The sequence below is a fragment of the Lupinus angustifolius genome, chromosome LG06, assembly GCF_001865875.1.
Source record: "Lupinus angustifolius cultivar Tanjil chromosome LG06, LupAngTanjil_v1.0, whole genome shotgun sequence".
Classification (NCBI taxonomy): Eukaryota; Viridiplantae; Streptophyta; class Magnoliopsida; order Fabales; family Fabaceae; genus Lupinus; species Lupinus angustifolius.
In genome coordinates, this window is record NC_032014.1 from 9,760,572 (window position 1) to 9,782,555 (window position 21,984).

General features: G+C 31.9%; 3 protein-coding genes across 7 annotated transcripts; all 3 read left to right on the forward strand.

The window, feature by feature from the left end:
• Window positions 836–4,212, forward strand: LOC109349709. Its single transcript, XM_019590632.1, has 6 exons — window positions 836–1,538; window positions 1,716–1,796; window positions 1,940–1,999; window positions 2,079–2,141; window positions 2,416–2,481; window positions 2,626–4,212. Exons 1-6 carry the CDS (start codon window positions 1,400–1,402, stop codon window positions 3,792–3,794), a joined length of 1,578 nt encoding a protein of 525 aa, XP_019446177.1. The 5' UTR covers window positions 836–1,399; the 3' UTR covers window positions 3,795–4,212.
• LOC109349710 lies at window positions 6,681–8,948 on the forward strand. Of its 5 annotated transcripts, XM_019590634.1 has the most exons (5): window positions 6,681–7,331; window positions 7,405–7,590; window positions 8,042–8,377; window positions 8,559–8,588; window positions 8,622–8,948. In XM_019590634.1, the coding sequence occupies exons 1-3, from the start codon at window positions 6,882–6,884 to the stop codon at window positions 8,324–8,326; spliced, it is 921 nt and encodes a 306-aa protein (XP_019446179.1). In that variant the 5' UTR covers window positions 6,681–6,881; the 3' UTR covers window positions 8,327–8,377; window positions 8,559–8,588; window positions 8,622–8,948. The 5 variants fall into 5 exon arrangements, with proteins under 5 accessions (XP_019446179.1, XP_019446181.1, XP_019446182.1 ...); XM_019590636.1 differs by having other exon boundaries at window positions 8,042–8,384; window positions 8,566–8,948; XM_019590637.1 differs by having other exon boundaries at window positions 8,042–8,380; window positions 8,581–8,948.
• LOC109349712 lies at window positions 15,384–18,230 on the forward strand. The gene is made up of 2 exons (XM_019590640.1): window positions 15,384–15,786; window positions 17,657–18,230. Exons 1-2 carry the CDS (start codon window positions 15,625–15,627, stop codon window positions 18,188–18,190), a joined length of 696 nt encoding a protein of 231 aa, XP_019446185.1. The 5' UTR covers window positions 15,384–15,624; the 3' UTR covers window positions 18,191–18,230.

Below are 21,984 nucleotides of genomic sequence, written 5' to 3' on the forward strand. Positions count from 1 at the left end.
TTGAGTACCTTCTAAATAACATGGGTAACTTTTGGAAAAATTCATTATTTCTACGCACTATCATCAGTGTAAAGATTTATACATAATTAATGTATCATTTAATATTTAGTTGGATGACAAATAATGCATTGATTGTGTTAATCTAAGAGTGTCTAGATCAAATGTTAAATGTTCATTCCTCTTAGGAATACTTCATCCTAACTGTTTGTGAGAGCATACCATCAATTTACATCACATATGCATAATAAAATTAATCACTTCTAGCTTAGATAAATATACAATTTATCTTCTTTATATATATGTTTTTCACATATACTCAAAAAATCAAAGAAACACCAAATGTTGTACTTTTCATGTTCATGAAACATTATCCTTAGTTGTTTTCCAATTTACGTTTGTTCCTCTTCACACATGTGAAGGAGAGTGTATTCGATAAGTTTCATTCCAAGCATTTGTTATTGTCACGTGAAATTGCTATCTATGGTGCTAACACTGAGCATGTTCTTTTATCTATATACATTTTCCAAGCTACATAATGTAACATAACAAAGTAAACAGAGAAATCCAATCAATAAAAACTGAGAGGTTGTCCCATTTTTACACTTTAATCATTCAAGAATGCAATGCCTTTTAGATATTGTTTTGGTATTATCAAGGGTTTCTCCCCACCTTATCAGTAAGGAAATAATCCCTTTCGGTGTGCATGACTGCCCATCCCAACAAATGTCGCTCCCAGGAATCGAACCCTCGACATTTTAGTTATCTTAGGGATCTAGTGGGACCTTATACTACTAGATCAACGTCTTGTTGGTTTTTAGATATTATAGTTGATTGTTTGTCCCTGCAGGTTATTTGTTTGCTAAGTTAACTAAGTTGCTCTTTACATACACAAGTTGATTCTGCAAGTAAAATGTTCACTTGAGTTATGTGTCACTAAGTATAGTAATCTAGTGATAACAAGAACTGCAATAATTGATATCAACATTTTAATCAAGATTTAGTTGGTGAGTACTTTTCAAAGAAAGGTTCCAAAGCCTGCTATAAATGTTTCAGGTGTAAGTATATAAGTATAACCTCACCAAAATACCAATCATTGAAAATGATTTTTTGTCTTAGCAGTCAACCATAAAGTCCCTTTCAATCCTTATATTATTATACTAGTTTTGGAAAATCCTTCAAATTCAAGAGCTAACTACTACGTGGGAGCCAACATGGAATAGAAAAATGTACCTCAACCTTCCTCCATTTATCATATACAAATGTCTCAAAAACTTTACTTCACTCAAGTCCTTAAAGATTTTCATGGTCTTCCACAAATCAGCTTTTGATCATAAGCTGATTCTGTTTGTCAGATGACATTGTGATCCTGACATAGAGTTGAGTTCTTGAGTGATTGAAAATGTACGATACAATATTCGCCAAAAGCTTTAGTCGTCGTGAGCAGAAAAGATTGAGATGTGGAGCATTTTTGTTCTGTTTGCTCTTAGTTTTGAGTCTTTGCACTGTGTTTAAGCCTTACTTGGGTCCTATTCATGTTTGTGAGTGCTTAATTCTTGCTTTTTAGCCACTTTTCATGTACAAGCATGCATGCATGGTATTGTTTTTACTCCACAATGTTTTGGCATGAAATGCAGATTACACAAATCATTTCTCATTGTAAAATGGTTGTAGTAGCCATAAAGTATATATCTAACTTTCATTTTTGTCCTGCACAGTGAGCCTAAAGCTCTCACTTGTTGTTGACACCAAAATGTTCATGGTCAATGACACCAGCAGTTCTCCACATACAGCTAAAGGTAAGATACAATGAGTCATATTAATAGAGTTAACACAAGTTGAGCTAGTTCAAAAATAAGCTCAAGTATTAAAGCTAAATATACTTGTATTGAAGCACAAGAGTCTCACATCTGTATATATGTGATGATTCTTTGGTCTGCAGTTGAAAACGTTGTAGCCAAAATTGTTGATGACACTAAAAGTTCTCCACAAATGAATGATGGTAAGATTTTCTAAATCTCAAGAAGGTTGAAGGGATTTGAGATAGACCTTTAACTTTGTGAGTATCCTTCATTTGACAGCTGAAAGCGTTTTACAGGAGATTCTTTTCAATGACACCAGAAGCTCTCAACAAATAGCCAAAGGTAACAAGAAGTTTGAAACAATATGATCTAGTTCAAATTATCTGTAATTTTGGTTTAACTAACGAAAACAACAGCCGAACTTTAATTCCATTAGGCAGACTCAGCTACATGGACTGAATAATGTCATAATACTCTATCATAAATCATGTTCATTGACAAAGCATTAGCCTTACTTTTGGTTTAACCATAAAAGGGAGAAAAGGCAATTAACTCTAGGATGGTAATTAAATGGAATGTGGAAGATAATGATTTTGACAAATCCTTTATTTTACAGATGAAGAAAATGTAACAAAGAATATTCTCACCAATGGCACCAGAAGCTCTCCACAAAAAGCTGAAGGTAAAATTTACTTGTCTCAATAAGGATGGAACTTGAAAGATATCTAAAATAACTCCACTTGTTGATTAGTGATATATACAAACAAAACATCCTTAGTATTCTTCAATAACTTGTATATGTAAGCAACCATTCTTTACTTTGCAGTTGAAGAAATAGAAACAAAGAAATTGGAGTCACTGTGCACTTCAGAAGAAAGAACTGATTTTTGCCAATCTCAAGGAGATATCCGAATCCACGGAAAATCCTCATCTGTTTACATTGTGTCACCTGAAACAACCCTCTCGGCCGAAAACATTTCATGGCGAATAAGGCCTTATGCCAGGAAGGATGATGCATATGCAATGGTACAAGTAAGAGAGTGGTCAGTGAAGCCAGTAAAAGTTAGCCAGAAAGTCCCTCAGTGCACTAAAAATCACAGCATTCCAACTGTTCTGTTTTCCACTGGAGGCTACATTGGCAACCACTTCCATGAATTCACTGATGTTCTTATTCCACTTTTTTTAACTTGTAGACATTTTAATGGAGAAGTACAATTCATCATAACTGATAAGAGACCTTGGTGGATTTTAAAGTACCAACCGGTTCTTAACAAGCTCTCCAACTATGACATTATAGACATTGATAGCGATGATGAAGTTCATTGCTTTCTGAGTGTGAGTGTTGGCCTCAAGAGGTACCGAAAAGAGCTGAGCATTGACCCTCAAAAGTATTCATATTCCATGAAAGACTTCAGGGATTTTTTGAGAAGTTCATATTCATTAAAGAGAGTTCAAGCGATCAAAATCAGAGATGATCAACCTAAGAAGCCTAGGCTGCTGATTATTTCAAGACAAAGATCAAGATCCTTCACTAATATAGCTCAAATAGCAAAAATGGCTAAAAGATTGGGTTTCATTGTCATTATTAAGGAAGGAGGAGGGAGCATGTCTAGCTTTGCAAATGCTGTGAATTCCTGTGATGTTCTAATGGGAGTTCATGGTGCTGGTCTCACTAACATACTTTTCCTACCCGAAAATGCAGTTTTCGTCCAAGTTTTGCCTCACGGTAGCGTTGAGTGGCTTGCTAAAAATGACTTTGCTGAGCCCTCAAAGGATATGAACCTAAAGTACTTGGAATACAAAATAAGATTGGAAGAGAGCACTCTTATACAGCAATACCCTCTAGACCATATAATTTTGAAGGACCCCCCACCAATTGGGAAGATAAGTTGGGAAACATTTAAGACTGTGTATTTCGACAAACAAAATGTAAGGCTTGATGTTAAAAGGTTTAAGCCTACATTGCTGAAAGCCCTTGAGCTATTGCACCAGTAGGTATGGTTTTTCATGCATAATGCTGTGAGCTTTGAGTCTAGGAAGTTGTTCATGGTGTATTAAGATCACACTATGGTGGCTGTGTTTTATTTTATTTTTTGTTCATCATTATCCATTGTTTTTCAACAAGTAGTGTATAGAATAAATTATAAAGTTATCAGATCAGCAACAAATTATTTGTATGTGTTTAGTGGAACTGAAGAGTTTTAGACACAACTTCTGCAACATTGCAATAACAAGAAATTTAAGTCATTCAAGTTGTTTGAACGTTCAAGGTAAGCTTGACACATCAGTAAGGTTGTTGCTTAGTGATTACGAGGTCAGAAGTTCAAATTCCTGAAACAACCTCTACACTTGCAGGGGTAAGGCTTCGTATATCTACCCTTCTCAGACCCTACTAAGTGGAGCTTCATGAACTAGGCCACCCAAGTTGTTTGAACATTAGCACAAGGATAATATACTAAATAATGTATTCAAGGTCCTTAAATTTTTTATGCTGTGTGCAAGACAGAGGATGAGTGTGATGAACTTTCATACTGAGCTTTGCTTTAAGTAGACCTCATCACTGTCTTGTAGCTATAGGAAAATTCTATTCTAGGTCCTAAAATTATACAACTTAAGTCAATTTTCGTTTCTCATCAGAGATCAATTTTGGAAATCAGAATCTATACCCCATATTATTCAGTTGACTTGTCTACTATAGCGTAGAATATCAGCATGAAAAAATATCATACAGATAAAGGATAGTAGGAGGTGTAAAAGTCTCAGAAATACACTTGAGTGAGGTTCATCTTAAAATAAATACTCTATACTTTAAGTTGATGATTAACTTGACATGTTTCCTAAACAACTACCATATCTACTTAGGAATTTGTAAGTACCCAATATCCCTTTCCCTTCCACAAAGAGTTTAAAATCTATGCACCGTGTAAAATTTTTTACACTATCAGCCCATCATCAACCCGTTGATTTGTATCGTATTACTTTTGTTTGGCAGTCAATAATGGTGGTTAATAAATCAATAGTGAATGATTTGCTGAAAGTATAAAAACACTTCCACAAAATGGCTGGCATAGGAGTACGAAAAATGATTTGCAATCGCCCATTACAAACAATGGCTTAGATCTTCACCATTCAGATTCTAGTTCCTACAATAGCTATGTACCCTTAAACTCTGCTACTTCAAGTGCATCCTATACAAATCAGTGGTACCGACATACTTATTTTCCATAATCACACATCATTGTTGCTGAGCAAACTATAATTGTTTCAAGTTTAGTGACATAATTCGCTCATCAATTCGTGAGAATTGATTCTCTGATTTTCGGCCTTTTTAAACGCGGTGGGTTGCCAATTAATATGGTAAAAACTTCATTTAATCCGTTTTTAAATGTATTTACTTTAACCGATTTAATCATTCATTAAAAACATAAGTAAGTTTTGAAAAACTTAAATGTATAATAACTAAATTTTTATCCTACTAAATATATCTCAACATACCATATATTTAATAGAGTAACATATCATGTATCACATATTTATACACATATCAAAGATAACCACATATCATATTACTATAAATCAATGTTCTTTTTAGCACTTTTGTTGGCGTCTAGAGTATGTTAAATGATTGTGGTTTTTGATTAGTGGTATTATCTAATTCTTCTTTATTGAAGAAGACTACAACCTACATCAAATAACAAAAACCAAAATTTATTACCGATCTTAGAGAATACCATTAATCTATGAAGCACAGATATGGATACGTGTATCGGATACAATACGTATCCCATACGTCGACACGTATTTTTTCTAAAATGTAGGATACGATATATTCAGGGATATACGTATAAATTAATAAAAAATACATAAAATATGATAAAATTATATGTGTATATCAAAATATTATCTCCTACCCTCTTTCTTCTCTTCTACTAAGAAATACAGGTAAGTCATTTATTTATCTTCTCTATTAATACTCACACATCCTCTTCTCTTTATAAACATACTAAGCGAAAAGAAATTAAGAAGTAAGAAAGGTAAGCCTTTTTTTTGTTTGCTCTTCACAATATACCTATGGCGGGTAGAGGCAATAACGCTAAGCACTGGCTGGCGACATTATGGATCGGAAAGTACCAGCTATTCGAGGGTCAATGTGGTGTGATGGTAAGTTGGTATGATGTGACCTTTAAATAAGTGAGTGTTTATTGAAAACAAATCTATCTTTTCATAAAAATGAATCTATATATCCTATATTTTATTGAAAACGAATCTGATACGTGTCTTGATATTTATTTTTATTTTTTTATTTTTTTATTATTTTTGAATACTCTATGGACACGTATCATTCACTCACGAATCTGAATGTATCCGTGTCGGATATATGTCGAACACCAACACACAAGGGTATTTGGCGAATCTATGTTTCATAGCCCTTAACCCTAAATTACTATCATCTGATCAATAATTGAGGAGATATCAATACCATAGAGAGAAAAAATTGATCAACCCAACCGAAAAGTACAAGCACTAACAGCAGCTAATCCATCATCTCAACCACTTTAATAAGAGTTCTATATATTCTATATTCAAATATTCAATAGGGGCAATAATGTTAAGGTGCAACTAAAAAATTATTGTAATAAGTTATCTTATTGGCTCATAATTACAATAAGAGCAAAAATGAATAGGCATAAAACTAATAAACAAAAAAACAATGTGATGTCGCGTACAAGTTTGCACGTGCATGTGACTTCAATCCGCAACTGCTAAGCAGATTCGTGTTGTGTTCTGTGACAACTGTAATGTAGCTGTCATGCCATTACTTCTTCACCTTTCTTTCATCTTCCTCCTTTTCTCATACTTAACAAGCATTTCCAAATTAATCTCTTAAATACAAACATTTTTTAGTGTTAGTCAAAATTTAAATGTATTTTTTAACACCACATTCCACCCCCACCAAGCCAAATAAAATGATTCTTACTATCATCATTCTTGGAACACTGCTATAGGAGACACTAGTAACAGAATAAAACAGATCTAAGATTTGAAACATAATCACTATCAGATTCATTCTTTGACAACACAATGCATGCAAAGACAGATTCAGAGGTAACAAGCCTAGATGCATCATCTCCAACAAGATCCCCACGTCGTCCTGTATACTTTGTTCAAAGCCCTTCAAGGGACTCACATGATGGAGAAAAGACAACGGCGTCGTTTCACTCTACCCCAGTTCTTAGCCCAATGGGGTCCCCACCGCACTCTCACTCTTCTCTTGATCGCCACTCTCGTCAATCTTCTTCAAGTCGCTTCTCTGGTTCACGCAAAATCAACAACAATCGAAAACCGCATCAAAAACCAATTGATGTTATTGATGAAGAAGACCTTCTTCTTCAAAATGAAGATCATCATAGAACTCTTTCACGTCGTTATTACTTCCTTGCCTTTGTTCTTGGCTTCTTTGTTCTCTTCTCTTTCTTTTCTCTCATCCTTTGGGGTGCTAGTAGACCCATGAAGCCTGAGATCGTTGTTAAGGTTTGTTTCTTACCAAGATTGGATCTTTTTGACGAATTATGAAATGGGTATTTAACAGATTTTTGTTTTGTAGAGCATAAAGTTTGATCATGTTCAAGTTCAAGCTGGTTCTGATGCTACTGGTGTTGCAACTGATATGATCTCTATGAATTCTACTGTGAAATTCACTTACCGCAACACTGGCACGTTCTTTGGAGTTCATGTTACTTCAACACCTTTGGATCTAACCTATTCAGAAATTGTGATCGCTTCTGGAAATGTAAGACATATTACTAAAATTGCTTAAAATGTGATGGAACATGTTTGATTTTTTATTATTTTTGTTATAAGAAATATACACATTTCATAAAATCACTGTAATTCTAAATCTTCCTATTTAATTCTGCAATAATTCCTCCTAGAAATCTTGTTTGAATTTATTGAATTTTTTAATTGATACTTTATTTAGCATTATGATTTGTAGAATCTGTTTTAGAAGATTTAGGCCCCAAATACTTATGATTGATAAATCTTCTGGCTGAATTGAAAGTTTTTATAAAATCATACCCAATGAACTAGCATACTTTTTAAGAAATATATACATTTCATAACCAAACAAGATTTAGCCTTTTTGGGAAACAAATTCATTGTATCACTCTTTAGGTTAATTATATATTGTTTTAGATAGAAACTAATGCATAAAGTGGTTATTATTGTTGTTGTTGATGCAGCTGAAGACATTTTATCAATCTAGGAAGAGCCAGAAGTTAGTGACTGTGGCAGTAATGGGAACCAGGATCCCACTATATGGAAGTGGTGCTAGTCTTAGCAGCTCAACGGGTATGCCAACAGTGCCAGTGCCACTAAAATTAAGCTTTGTGATTAGATCTAAAGCTTATGTGCTTGGGAAATTGGTAAAGCCAAAATACTACAAAAACATTGAATGTTCCATCACTTTGGATGCCAAGAAGCTTAATATTCCACTTTCCTTAAAGAATTCTTGCACATATGATTGATCAAGTTGGAAGCAAAGAATAGATGAGAAAGCACATGCACATGCAAAAGAGTATTAAAATGAGTGGAATATCTATGCACGGTCAATGTAACGATTTATGCACGGTCACTACATCGTCCATTGTTCATTTGGATTACTTTTTTGAAGAGTCGTTGATGATTAAATATAAATGGTGGATGATGAAGTGATAGTGTATAAAACTCATACATTGTCGATGCATATATCTTTTTCACTATTAAAAATAGTAATAATGAGATTATTTTATGATCAATTGGTTCTTTTGGTTGAGGATAGAAATGGAAATACAGCTCAGCGGGCAGGTATGGAGGCAATAGGGCAGGTTTGATGAACGCGTTTTTTTGGATTTTTGGGCTGCCCGGATACCTTAGATATTGAAATGATAAAGACTTGTTTGGTTGGAGTGGGCAGAAACTTGTGACCTGTGATATCCTTGACCTTTTACAATTGTTTTCTTTTCTTATTTTGTTAATTAATTTTGTCCCTGTTTTAATTCGTTGCATGTATAAGTAAGAAATAATGTATTCAATCTGAACCTATAGTTGAATTTTTCACGTAATTATAGTGTAATTATTGCTGAATGATTTGACGTTTTTGGTTGATTAGATTTTGTGATATGTTTGCTGCTGCATGTGCTCTGAGTAATCAGCGCAAAGAACTTGTTCCACACTCTTATCTTTCATTAAAAAAATATGGATGGTATAAAACTATAAATTATGTTGAATATATAGTAGTATCACATTTCAAGTGAAAGAAACCTTCTAAAAAAGTCAAAGTAGAACTATTCATATTAGTCTATCCATAGTATTTGTAAAACTTATCAATGCCTTCAATTAAACCAGTTGTGGTATTTGAGTAGGAGAAAATTTTCAAGAAAGTGGCCAAAGTTGTTGTATTAATTAATATGTCAATTTTTAATGGTAATTGAAGAAGTATAAATTTTGGACCACCAATAAATAAATCGGCCTACAAAGTTCTGTCACTCTTTATGTTATTTCTTGTGTTTGATTGTAGAATATATATAAATTAAAATTTTAATAATTAAGGATATATCGATTTTGAGAATGTGTCAATTATGATGTTAGTGGTGGTGTCCATTGCTTAGAAAAATATGGGTTTTTGAACATAGAGTAGCTCTACCATCCTCTCAAAAACTCAATCCCATTCTAAAATTTGTACTCCATAAAATTAATGAGAAGAATATATGAATCTTCTCCACAATAAGACAATAAAAACTGAACCCTTTGTTGCTTTATTTAGCCTTCCATTTTTATTACCAAGATCAATTTAACACTTCAATAGAGATGTAATTTAAAATAAAAATGTTTCTAGAAATCAATATATTGTTCTCTTTTAGATGTTGGGTAATATGTTCAGTTGTGAAAACAGACTAAAAATTGAGTTTACACAAGATAAAAAGCTCAGTTCTTACAAATACGATGTATTGTTACACGTGGAAATTGTCAAATCACATTGTTCCTCTATTATTATTGCTCTTTGTATTTTTGTGTATCAAGAAATGCTCTAAATATATAATTCATCCTCATGTTATATATATGTATTATTTATAACAATGATATAAAAATTATACCGTACCGGTCGGTTTAATCGGAAAACTGGTGAATTGGACCCCTAATTGGTATGGTACAAATGTTGAACTCGTCAAATATCAAAACTGGTCAAAATCGGTCAAAAATTAGCCAAAACCGGTGAACCAACCAGTATTTGACTAAACCGGATTGTTTTTATACACATATTTTTTTTTAAAAACACTTAAAACTAGTGACTCATCTTTCCGACCATTTTCCAACACTTGAAGACACATGCTTCCAGTATATACTTAGATTACATCTTTTGGTTCCTAACATTCGTTTGTAATCTTAGTGACATTTATGTAATTTTGGAGTACTATCTGAAGATAGGATTTGATGCAAAAATATAATATCGATATGAGACAACTTTGACTCCTTGATGTTAAATGTTAAAACTCCTAATTTATTTGTTTTATAGAGTGCGTTGTGAACTTGTGTCATTTATTTATATTTTGCAGTTGTTAAGGGACATTTTTAGATTGATATATGTTTTGTAATTTAGACTTTGAATTTGTTAAAGACTTAAAGTTGTTTGTTTATGTAAATTTTGAGTAGATTATGAATATGGATTATAAATTTGAGTATTTACCTATTTAATTTTTTTTTGTTATAGGTTTTTATATATATATAAATATAAGCACATATGTCCGATTTAAACGACATGTGGTCTAATTACTAAACCACTTATTGAATCATTGTATCATTATACTAATACACTGACCGATTTGATAACTGATACGGTTTTAACAACACTAAACTAACTGTAACAAACGGACAACAAACATGTTTATAAAGGATTGGAGACAAGGATACAAATAAAAGGTGGAAATCAATGGGTGAGAAAATAAAATGTTATGAGTTACTACAACTTAATGATATTTAATGATTCCAAAAATATAAATTTTATTTTCCAAACTAGACCAACTGGCAAATTTGAGGGATACATATTTGCTGTCTCACAATGAGTGTTACTCTATATTAATAGTTTATTTATATCACATGAAGTGACACTTATTATAAGACATAAGATGTTCTTCCAACCTTGAGCAGGTAGCAAGTGCAAACATCCTCCATGATAATGGTCTATTTAAAAAAATAATTAAATATATTTACTTTTCTATTTTGTTAATATGTTTTTTAAATGATATAATGGTTTTAGTATATTTTATAATTTTATTTTAGGTTTATTTGGTAAACAAAATAATACAGATAAGATATTAAAATTTTAGAGTTCACCCAACTTTTAAATTTATATCTTATTCAAACTTTGATATTAAATATTACATAATCTAAAAGAATCAGTTAGGTTAGTAAAACACACACAAAGTGTGATAGTCCATAGCCACACAATTTCCTCATTTTCCATAAAAAAAAATAACTTTGTCAATCAAATTTTATTTAATAAATTTAGGGCTAATATGTCATGACCCTCTCAGCTCTCCTTGTTAGGCAAAGGTTGGTAGATGTAGCTGATTCCCATTCCTGTTAGGCACACCCCAAATTCCAACTTTCCACCTTACAGAGTTCTAATCTAGTAAGCACTAAGACCCATACTTTGTTTGGTTGAAGAGTAGAAAATTAGAGAAGAAATAAAATGGAGAAAGAAAGAGGTAAAAAAGAAAATGGAGAGAAATATAGTAGATTTTTTATTGTTTAATATAAGATAAAGAGAAGAAAAAATATAAATATAAATTTATGATTGACAAAAATATATATAACTAAAATGAACATGAAAATGTTTTATTATTAATTAAAATTTTAAGATTTACAATTTTAAAATTTATTGTAAAAATTATGTCAATATAATTTTAAACAAAAATATAAAAAGAAAATAATATGGAAAAGGCATGTAAAGGAATAATAGTATAACATATACAGTAATTAGAGAGGGTTAATTTTATTATTTCACTTTCAGTCACTTTCTCATATGGAGATAAATAATTTTGATGGATCCCAGCTATAAAAAAGTCAATTTTCTAAGTTTTGTTTTGGAAAGAATTTTTAACTCAGTCATATTTTATTCTATTAAAAAGTTTAATATGTGATAGATGCATTAAACTAATGTTGTGAAACTTGAACCGAATGTCAAACTAGAAGATATCCCGTATTAGGTTTAACTAGTTTAAACAGTTAAATTGTCCGGTCTGACAAATGACTTAATATATAATTAATAATTTTTATTTATAAATATATAATTATATATAAATATAAAACTTTATATAATTAATTTCATATTGTTTGGACTGAAGTAAAACAAAATATTATCAGAGTGTTCTATTTTTTAAGTTTTAAGTGAATCATTTATTTTACTTCTCGGATTAATCCAGTTTAACTGTGTTTAACATGGTTGGACAGAAATTTTTTATGGTTCAAAGTAATCCAACTCTCATTTCATTAAGACAGTAAATTAGAGCCGTTTTCAAGTCCGGTCAACGATTAGACCGGTCGAACTGTCGACTCTACCTTGTTTTCACAACACTGCCTTAAACATGTTTTTCTACGTCAGTGACAGGCACATGGTGCATTCATCTCTATTAATTGACTCAAGACAATCCATACAAGAATGGTAGTAAAATAATGAAATGCACATTATGCTTTCTGCTATAAGGACATTATTGCACCGCTACAGGCTCCAATTGCTCCATCACGGAGTGCACATTCCACAAATCTATAGAGCAAATTGATGTAATAATTGAAGCAAGTCCATTAGCCTTTAGGTTTGAATGTCAATTTATGTCAACCTATTAAAACTTGAAACTGTATAGTTGGATGAATGACACATGTGATGTTTATTATTAGCATATAAAACCAACTCTAAAGTTATTGAATAAAATTGTGGTTGAGTAAAATTTCTCCATTTGTTGAAATTTATTAGTAAAAATTGTTGGGTGTGAAATCTAAATTTTTTTTGAAGTCCCGTATTGAAGAGTTTTAAAAAAACAAACTTCAAAAAAATCATATGTTATAAATACCTCATCCTTCATATTTTCTTGCACTTTCTCCCTCATATTTTACGGCAAACTTCTCTCTCTTCCTTTCTGTGATACTAAAAATTGCACTGACAACCAAATTGTCGGAATTTTGAGAACTAGCAAATTTCGAGAATTAGCACTAGTAGTTAGATTGAGGAAAATATTGTGGACATTTAGAAAATTGACATTGGTAATTATTATTTTGGAAAATAATTGACATAAGTAGTTATATTATGAGAATTTCGAGAATGAACACTAATAGTTATATTAGGGTAAAGGTAAGTGTATTCGAAACACTATGTTTATCCATTTTGGGCAGTGTCACGAAACATCTTAAAGAGAGCGATCTAGTCATGACTCAGCCAGTAAATATAATTTCGTGTTCATTTAGAATTGTTGGAAGCTACAGTAACAACAAAAATCTCTAAATTGTGTTATTAGACTTATGGAATAAAATTTCATGGAAATAGTTGAATGAGCAGTTTAAATAATCTCATGGAATGGAACCTTGGTGAACTGTTATGCTGATTGAGGACAGGATCCATTTTTTCTATAATGCTTTACTCTGCTGTATTTTTCAAAAGATGAAATATTTAAATATCTTTCCCTTTGTAGGAAAACATGGTAGAGAGAAGAGAAATGCAAGGAGCTAGAAACTGAAATTTCAATGGATGAATCAAGTGTGTAATAGTGTGGTTTATATAGAATATGAGATAGTAACTAGTTGTTGACAACGCAAACTATTCTAACTGATTTATAAATAACCCAAATATACAGCAACACCCTTGGAAGTGTAGTTAGTTGAAACTGTTGCTTTTACCCCTTTAAGAGGGAACTAAACTTGTTGGTGTATACATGATTAATAGATATATTTTGGACTATTGATTAGAGACCATCCAATAATTTTTCTGGATGCTCAAGCTGATTCTAAAATTTGCCTATCTTTTTACCTTAAAAATGCAAGGCATGCTAGTTGTAAATTGTCATATTATATATGAAAATGATTCTTGACTTCTGAAACATCATTTCTTGCTTTTAATTTGACATCACTTTACATCAAACTTGTGCTTAAGGATCAGTTCTTATTAGTGACCCACACTATTAAAGAAATTAAATTGGTTCTGATATTGGAATAATGTGGTGTAAATGGGGCACAAAAAAGATCACCCCAAAACATTAGCTATCTTATATTCTGTTAAGTGTCAGAGCATCCCATTTTCTTATTCACGTGCTCCATTTACATTTTACTGGGTCAACCGGTCAATGTCTAGAGCAAATATATATTTTTAAACAAAAAAACTGATTAGTGGAACATTTACATAGTCTTTCTTCATACCAAGATAAAATAGGGTGATATATATATATATAATTAAAGTAAAGATTTATATATAATTAGTTTATACGCATAAAACATAAATGATAAATATTATATATAAAACTCATACATTTTTAATATATATTTAATAAATCTTGAGAAAAGTTGAAATTGCCTCCTGGACTTTAATATTTTGGGTCACATCGTCTCATATTTATGACATGACTTGGAATCTTTATAATGTTGTAACATCATTTGCATGACAACTATATTACACTATACTCTCAATCATCATAACATAATTACAATCTAAAACCTGATATTAAATTATCAACCTAGTTCCTTCATGCAAGGATTATGTGAATATGAAAGTGCTATTTTGAACACCCAACATTTGAATTTTGTGCTCTGCCAATAAAAGTAATGAAAATGATAAAAATAAGTTTTCAAGAGTTGCAGCAAGTGTGCAGTGCGGCTACAGCAGTAAATTGACAGCAAATTATGATAAACTTGATACTTGATAGCTTTCAAAGGCAGTGCAATTTACTTAATGACCTTGGTTTATATATTTGTTTTGATATTGAATCTGTTTTGCGAGTGAGTTTTTGGAAGCCAAGAAAAGGGAAGAGAGAGATTTAAAAGAGATTTATGAGAGACTTTGAAGTCTTCATTTTTTCTTCCTTCCCCTACAAAATCAAACTGACAACACGATCCGTAACCTTGATGCTCGTTTATTTGAGGTACTCTCCTATACCCTACCTAAAACATGAAAGTGAAGCCACTAACTTAGCCAGAAAATAAATTAAGCAAAAGAAACATCAACTAAAGGCAAATGGAAACGTTTCGTGTGTAGAATGTAGATTGGGCAAAAAAGTGCAGAGGCTCATATGAAAGATATCCTTTCACCTTATAGATAAAGAATTAATCTCTTTTGGATGCAGGATTACTCCTCCTAGTAAATGCCGCTCTCAAAAATTGAATTTTTAACCTATTTTTCTAGGAATTTACATGACATTACACCACTAATCTAACGCATTGTTGGTCTATAACATGATAATTCAACCAAAATGAAGCTGTCTCAGCTTTTATATATAAAATTGATAATTATTTCTTTATTAACATTGGATTATACAAGTAGTAATGCATCAATTGCAAACAACTATACATGGTGAAGGGACAAACTAGACCCTCTTCAGTAGTTTGTGCACACACACTTTTAGAACCATAAAGGAAAGTTTTTGTGATTGAGTGGTAGTATAAGTGGAAGCTAAGTCCAAGAATGTGAAAGGTGGGTATGGTGAAGTAGACGTGTATCTGACACAACAACATTAATTGGAGTGTTAAGTATTTTAAGGTGAAAGGTAAAGTTTGAAGTGAAGAAGCATTCTGATTGAGTTAAGGAATGGAAGTGCATGATTTAGATTATGTACTAGTCCCTATAGGACTTTTAATGTTGGGAATATATCATGTTTGGCTTCTATACACTATAATACGTTTCCCATCTCGCACTGTTATTGGCTTGAATGAGCTCTCTCGTTATCAATGGGTTCTTTCTATGATGAGTGTTAGTAATCTCATTCTCTTTATGTACTTGTATATCAGTTTGTTACAATTGTTATTTTTGTTTTTGACTATGAGCTATTTGCTATTTTCATTACACTTTTCTAAGGAAATTGGATTTGATTTTGCCTTTATAGCTAATTATGATGTAAGCATATTCAACAATGTTTTTTGGAATGGACTAAAAACAACTTGTTTTAGTTGACTTATTTGATAAGCTTATTGAAATAAGCTAAAGATAGCTTATAGGACAGTCATAAGCTTATTGAAGTAAGTTATTCTCTTTGTGGGGAGATGAAAAAATTTCATCTTAAAATGAAGGGAAAACACCAATCTTCTGAGGTGTTATTTATGCCATGAATCGTGAGAGCCAGTTAGTTTAGTTTATTAGAACTAAAGTTTATTTCACCAAGCTCTGTAGTGCTGCTTAAATATGTAGATATAGGGAAAGGGAAATTTTGTGATGAAGTTGAGCTTTATGTAGGTAACCCAAAGGAATGTAGTGAATTTAAAATTGTTCATCATGTGAGTGTGTGCGCACACGTGTGGATGTATGTATGGATGAATGTTGCATATTCGTGTCAGAACAAATATAATCTGTTATGATTTTCTAGTAGAAAAGAGTAGCCAGTATGGATGCTCATTTCTACTGTGTTCTTGCTTGAATCTGAAAAACCAGAAAGGTCTTGAAGGAAAATGGTATATTCTTACTCTGCAAATGAAGGGACAAACTTCTAGAATCATAATCTGTATGAACTTGAAGGCCATAAGCCCATAGGTCTTGCAGATACTAATTAATGATTGATGAGTAATTGATGTAGACATGTAGTACCTTATTACATGGATCTTTTTCCTGGTTCCATGGATTCACTGATGCATGTTTATGAAAGGAATTTGACAAGTACTCTATCTGCCCTTTAAGAACAATATTGGATTGCTTCAATAGTCATTCTAAAGAAGGTGCTCTGCATTCTTGTAGTCGTGGTCTCACCACATGGTCATTATACTACGATAAGCGTTGACAAGTGATTTACCCATAATGTTAAGGTTTTCTGGATTAGTTTAGTTGTTAATGAATTAATATTCCAGAGTTAAGACAATGTTTCTAGTAATCCAAAGTAGATATACAATCATACTGTAATCTTTAATTAATCTCATTTGATCGACTTGTAAATCAGATGCATTAGTCTTTGTGAATATAGACATCATATGTATGATGTACACGTCGCAATTGTTTTGATCGCTGATTTGCCTCCTCTGAGTGGTATAAAATGTTGATGCTAATCTTGCCATCACTAACGTCCGGATGAGAATTTCTCTTGCTTATTCTGTTTTTAGAAGTAAGTTGAAATTTCTGTAGATTGCTTATTTGAGCAATGAATAGGACAACAAGGTCTTGATTTGAATAAATTTTATGGTCCAGATGTATTGCAGGTTGATATTAAATTTTACTACAACAACCAAGCCATAGCCCCCTAGGTGCGGTCGGCTGATATGGAATTTTATCAATAATAGATCAGCAAAGTAGAAGAACTCACATGGAAAGTATAGTAAAGTGATCCATAAAGGTTGCAAGCATGTCCTTGTTAAATGTCAATAAGGCAAATCTTAGGTTTGAATCATACCCAACTAACTTTGGAAGTGTGTTTGATGATATGTCATTGAATACCAAGTATTGAAATAGAACTAATGAGTCAATAATGGTTGGCACTGCTGTAGGAGCGGATTGCGTTAACTAAGCTGATCGGGGTACAAATCCTGCCATGTTCATTGGCATTGGATTATTATTTACTTTGACATTTTGGTATGTGTAGTTTGTTTCTATTTACTATGACAGTAGTTTCCATAACAAACATCAATTGCATTGTTTTCAGAATCCCTTGAAAAATGGTGTTTTGGCTGTTCAAACACTCCGCAACAACATCATGGCATCAACTCTCCTAGCTACTACAGCAATCACACTTAGTTCACTTATTGGTGTTTTTGCAAACAATGACTCCGATACCAAATTAGTTTTCGGCAATAAAACTTCCCTCAATTCTTCAATAAAACGCCTTTCGATCTCACTATGCTTCCTTGTTGCATTTCTATGCAATGTGCAATCTATTAGATACTATGCACATGTGAGCTTCTTAATCACTAGTCCTGCACTTAAAGGCAAAATGGATTTTATTGAATATGTTGCGAAAACCTTGAACCGTGGAAGTCACTCTTGGTCTCTTGGCTTAAGGGCATTCTATTTGTCAATTCCTCTTGTCCTTTGGATTTATGGTCCCATACCCATGTTTATTTGTTGCTGCTTAACTTCATTTATTCTGTACTTCTTGGATACTACAAATCAAATCACTAGAGATCTTCATACTAAATCATTCGAAATGGAGGAGACTGAGGACACTGAAGCAGCATAGTTCCATTTTTCTAACTACTGTTGAACTATATAACTAGTATCGTTTTAGTGGTAGTAATTTTCTGTCAAATTCAGTTGTAGATTTTGAACAATCATCAATCATAGTTTACTATTGGTGAATCATGTATAGAAAAGTATGTGTAGTATCCTGGCATAAGAGTTTGTTAATTATGCTCATCATGCTTATTTCCTGAATGAATAAACTACTCATATCATGCATGCTTATCACATTAATACAGTTTTCACAGTCTAATTTCCTCTAATCCTACCTCATTTTTTGCACAATCATTCTCTAATTCAGTCTATCTAACTATTAAATGCATTGTGTTACATACTTGGAAGGAAAAGGTGTGTCGTCCTTGTAGTCTTATACGGCTCAAATGCGGATTAATCAACACCGTGTGGTGTCTAGATAGGCTGATAGCAGCTGGTTAGAATAGTGCCAATACACTTTTACTATGAGACTAGTGTTATTGTATGAATATGAATCAAGAAATACACTTTCATTTTGCAAGTGGACATGTATAACACATTTTGGAAAAAAACAAACAGATTTCATATATATTATGCGTTTGGTATATTATCAGATCAAGGCAATTAGGCAAGGCATGCAATGAGTAAATAGACATGAAATGTACATAACTTTTCCATATAAAGTAATATTAGTGAAATGTACCTGCTTTTAAAACTATATATATCCATAAAAATGAATTTATCTGCCTAAAGATTTTGCCCACCTATGAATCTAGTTAGAAATGAGAAGAATAAAATATTGCAGTGTTACACTACTGCAACCATACTATCATAGTTATATCAAAGTCATTTGGAGTATACCAAACAACCCACATAATAAAAATTTGTCATACACATCCTACCATGTCTTTATCCTCTCATGGTATTGATTAAACATTTTAAAAAAAAGTAAAAGCTTACACAAAGGTGGTCATTCGATATTTTAATAAAAAAATATATTTGAATTCCTTCTCTAAGGCAATTAGTAATGTTTATACATGTATATTTATATAAAAAGGGTCTCTTAAACTTCTTGAAAATATTTATATACATATATATTTATAAAAAATAAAAAAATAAGGAGTGGACTCTCAATTATGAGTCACTAACTCATGTTTAGTTTGTGTTAGACAGGGCACACTCATTGTAACTTTCCTCAATTTTTTGGTTGATGCTTGATACCCTATGAGAAATTATTGCATGGTAATATTTTTCTTTGTTGAAATAGATTATGGAATTACCTTGATGCAAAATGGAAAAATCTCTTCTAAAAGTATAATTATCTTTAAAGTAATTAATGACAAAAATTTAAGTATGCAATAGTGTATTTATTCTTAATCACTCAACCGATTAAAATTTCTATACATTTTATCAAAATAATGACATGCATGCATCCTTATTTAGTAACTTTACAAACTAACCTTAGATAAACATTATATCTACATATTTCCAATTTGCATGTGGTCCTTCTTGAATCTGCCTTTCGGATCTTGAGGAATAATGTGATATTTTCACGCATGCCGATGAATTTTACACATGTAATGGGCTTGATCCAAGTTTGGTGGGTTAATGCAAGATAGGAGCACCTCATCAATTTGATTTTAGTCAATGGTGTTGTAATCATTAGTTTTGTATTAGGGGTAATTTAGTAGATAATTTAATTAGATAAAATATATGTTCATGGCTAATTTAATTAGGTAAAATAATTGACATAATCTATTATCCTATTAAAACATAATTGGATTGTTTGTTTTCTTTTATTATTAAACTCTTGTCCTTACTTTAAGAATTTGAGAGAAACACAAGAGTTCCATCGTGAACATAATAATTATTGATATATTGTTCCATCTATAGGGTGCAAAATTTGTGTTTGGCAAGGTTGTCTAGGCTTCATTACATTTGAAGCAAAAGATGATGATGCTAGTGGGGATACTCCAACTTTTCAGGCACAAGTGTGGGAAAGGCTTAGAGGGTGACCTCTTGTTGAATCATGTAGGATCAAGCCTACTAGATTCTTTTTTTATCAGAACAAAAAACAAATTAAAATATACTAGCATCTAAGACATGAATACTAGAGGCCAAGTATATGTAAATATAGTATGTCGTAATACTTTGCTAGAAATATTAATGTTTGTTACATAATATGCAATGTTTATTTTGTTGAATTTTGGTGACCAAATACAGCCTCAGAAATGTTTCTGCTTAGAAAGTGAGTTGATATATGTGTCCCACATGACCATTTCATGAAACGCAGAGCTATCTGAATGTTATAAAAATGAAACACTCGTCAACTCTTTGAGAATGTTATTTTTAAGACGAGGCATGTACCTTTATTTTGTAATGAAGTTAGGAAAGGTAGAAATGCTTATATATGTCACCAAGATTTATTGGTCTAGTAATGTAAGGTCTCACTATATCCCAAGTATGATCAAAAAGTTAAAAGTTCGATTCTTGAAAGTAAAACTTGTTGGGAGAGACAACAGACACACAAAAAAGATTAATTCACTACCAAAAAGTGTAAGGAAATATTATTGGTAGTACCACAAAAAAATATTTCAACAAGATTTGCATTAAATGATAATATAACAACACAATTTTGGGATGATGAAACTAATTGCAAACTCCCAAACATAGGACTCTTAAAACTTCAAAGTGTACAATATTAGTCTTCAAAGTTACGAATCCTGCATGGAGTCACACTTTAGAAAGAACTTATCTTTTAGTCTCACAATTATGTATTTATAAATATTGGTCGATGACTAAAAACCCATTTCTTATTATTGAAAATTAAATGGTTACATGTTCTTTGTATAACTAATACCAATAACATTAAAATAAAATAATTGAAGTCATTGTTTTGTGTTGAGCACGTGACTGTCTCCTATAGTTTCTCTCTTGGGTTGTGTTCTTCTTAAGCAGGCTCTCAGCTCGTGCACCAGGAGATAGAAACCAGCCAATTCAAGCTGTAACATTGCCACGTAAGCACAAGTACCAAAATTCAGCACGTGCATGTTCTTAATTAGTAAAATTCAGTTGCAACAATGTATTATGGGAGGGGTTGAGATCCTCTACAGTAGTAGAGTCTAGATCCGTCCTCTACAGTAGTAAAGTCCAGATCCATGACAGAAAGGAAATCGAAGGTCCATATTTTTTTATTTTAAAATTAAATAGTATAATAAATTAAAAATTCCTCTTTAGAAGAACCTAGTTAGTATAGGAGGATGATTATATCAAAAACAATGATAGGAATATGAAGAGAGTAAAGGTAGAAGGAAACAATCTTCTCATTCATGGAACTAATGAAGTTGCACATTCCATATGAAATGATGAGAAAAGAGTTTTTAAATTAGAAAATAGCATTGAAATTATCATCTTTAAAAGTTTTGATTAAGATGTGATATTAGGTATGATTGACTCTTAACTGTTCTCATGTCCAACATGAGAGTCTTTGATTATATGGGGCTTCGTGAACTTGATTTTTCAATGTACTAGGTTTATTTCCTTAAAATCTTACAAGTGATGTATGTTGTAGCAAAAAGTAAAGATAACCTTATTAGATCACTTTCAACTATTCGATTTTTTCACTTCAAAAAAACAAATCCGTAAATTTTTGCGACAAATCTATAAGGTGGGTTTGGACTTTGGACACTCTTGAAGTTATCTTGAATAAGTTGATATAAATTGTTTGTGTATGAAAGGGAAAATGACTTATAATAACATGAATGCTTCTTTCTATTTATGTTTGATTATCGCAGTTCATGGGAGGTGCACATGGTTTTGCAA

Coding starts and splice junctions, on each gene's coding strand:
- LOC109349710 (XM_019590636.1), top strand. CDS start 6,882: ATGCATGCAAAGACAGATTCAGAGGTAACAAGCCTAGATGCATCATCT. Junction 7,332..7,404: donor AGCCTGAGATCGTTGTTAAG/GTTTGTTTCTTA, acceptor TTTGTTTTGTAG/AGCATAAAGTTTGATCATGT. Junction 7,591..8,041: donor TTGTGATCGCTTCTGGAAAT/GTAAGACATATT, acceptor TTGTTGATGCAG/CTGAAGACATTTTATCAATC.
- LOC109349709 (XM_019590632.1), top strand. CDS start 1,400: ATGTACGATACAATATTCGCCAAAAGCTTTAGTCGTCGTGAGCAGAAA. Junction 2,142..2,415: donor CTCTCAACAAATAGCCAAAG/GTAACAAGAAGT, acceptor TTTATTTTACAG/ATGAAGAAAATGTAACAAAG. Junction 2,482..2,625: donor CTCTCCACAAAAAGCTGAAG/GTAAAATTTACT, acceptor TTTACTTTGCAG/TTGAAGAAATAGAAACAAAG.
- LOC109349712 (XM_019590640.1), top strand. CDS start 15,625: ATGGAAGTGCATGATTTAGATTATGTACTAGTCCCTATAGGACTTTTA. Junction 15,787..17,656: donor GGGTTCTTTCTATGATGAGT/GTTAGTAATCTC, acceptor CATTGTTTTCAG/AATCCCTTGAAAAATGGTGT.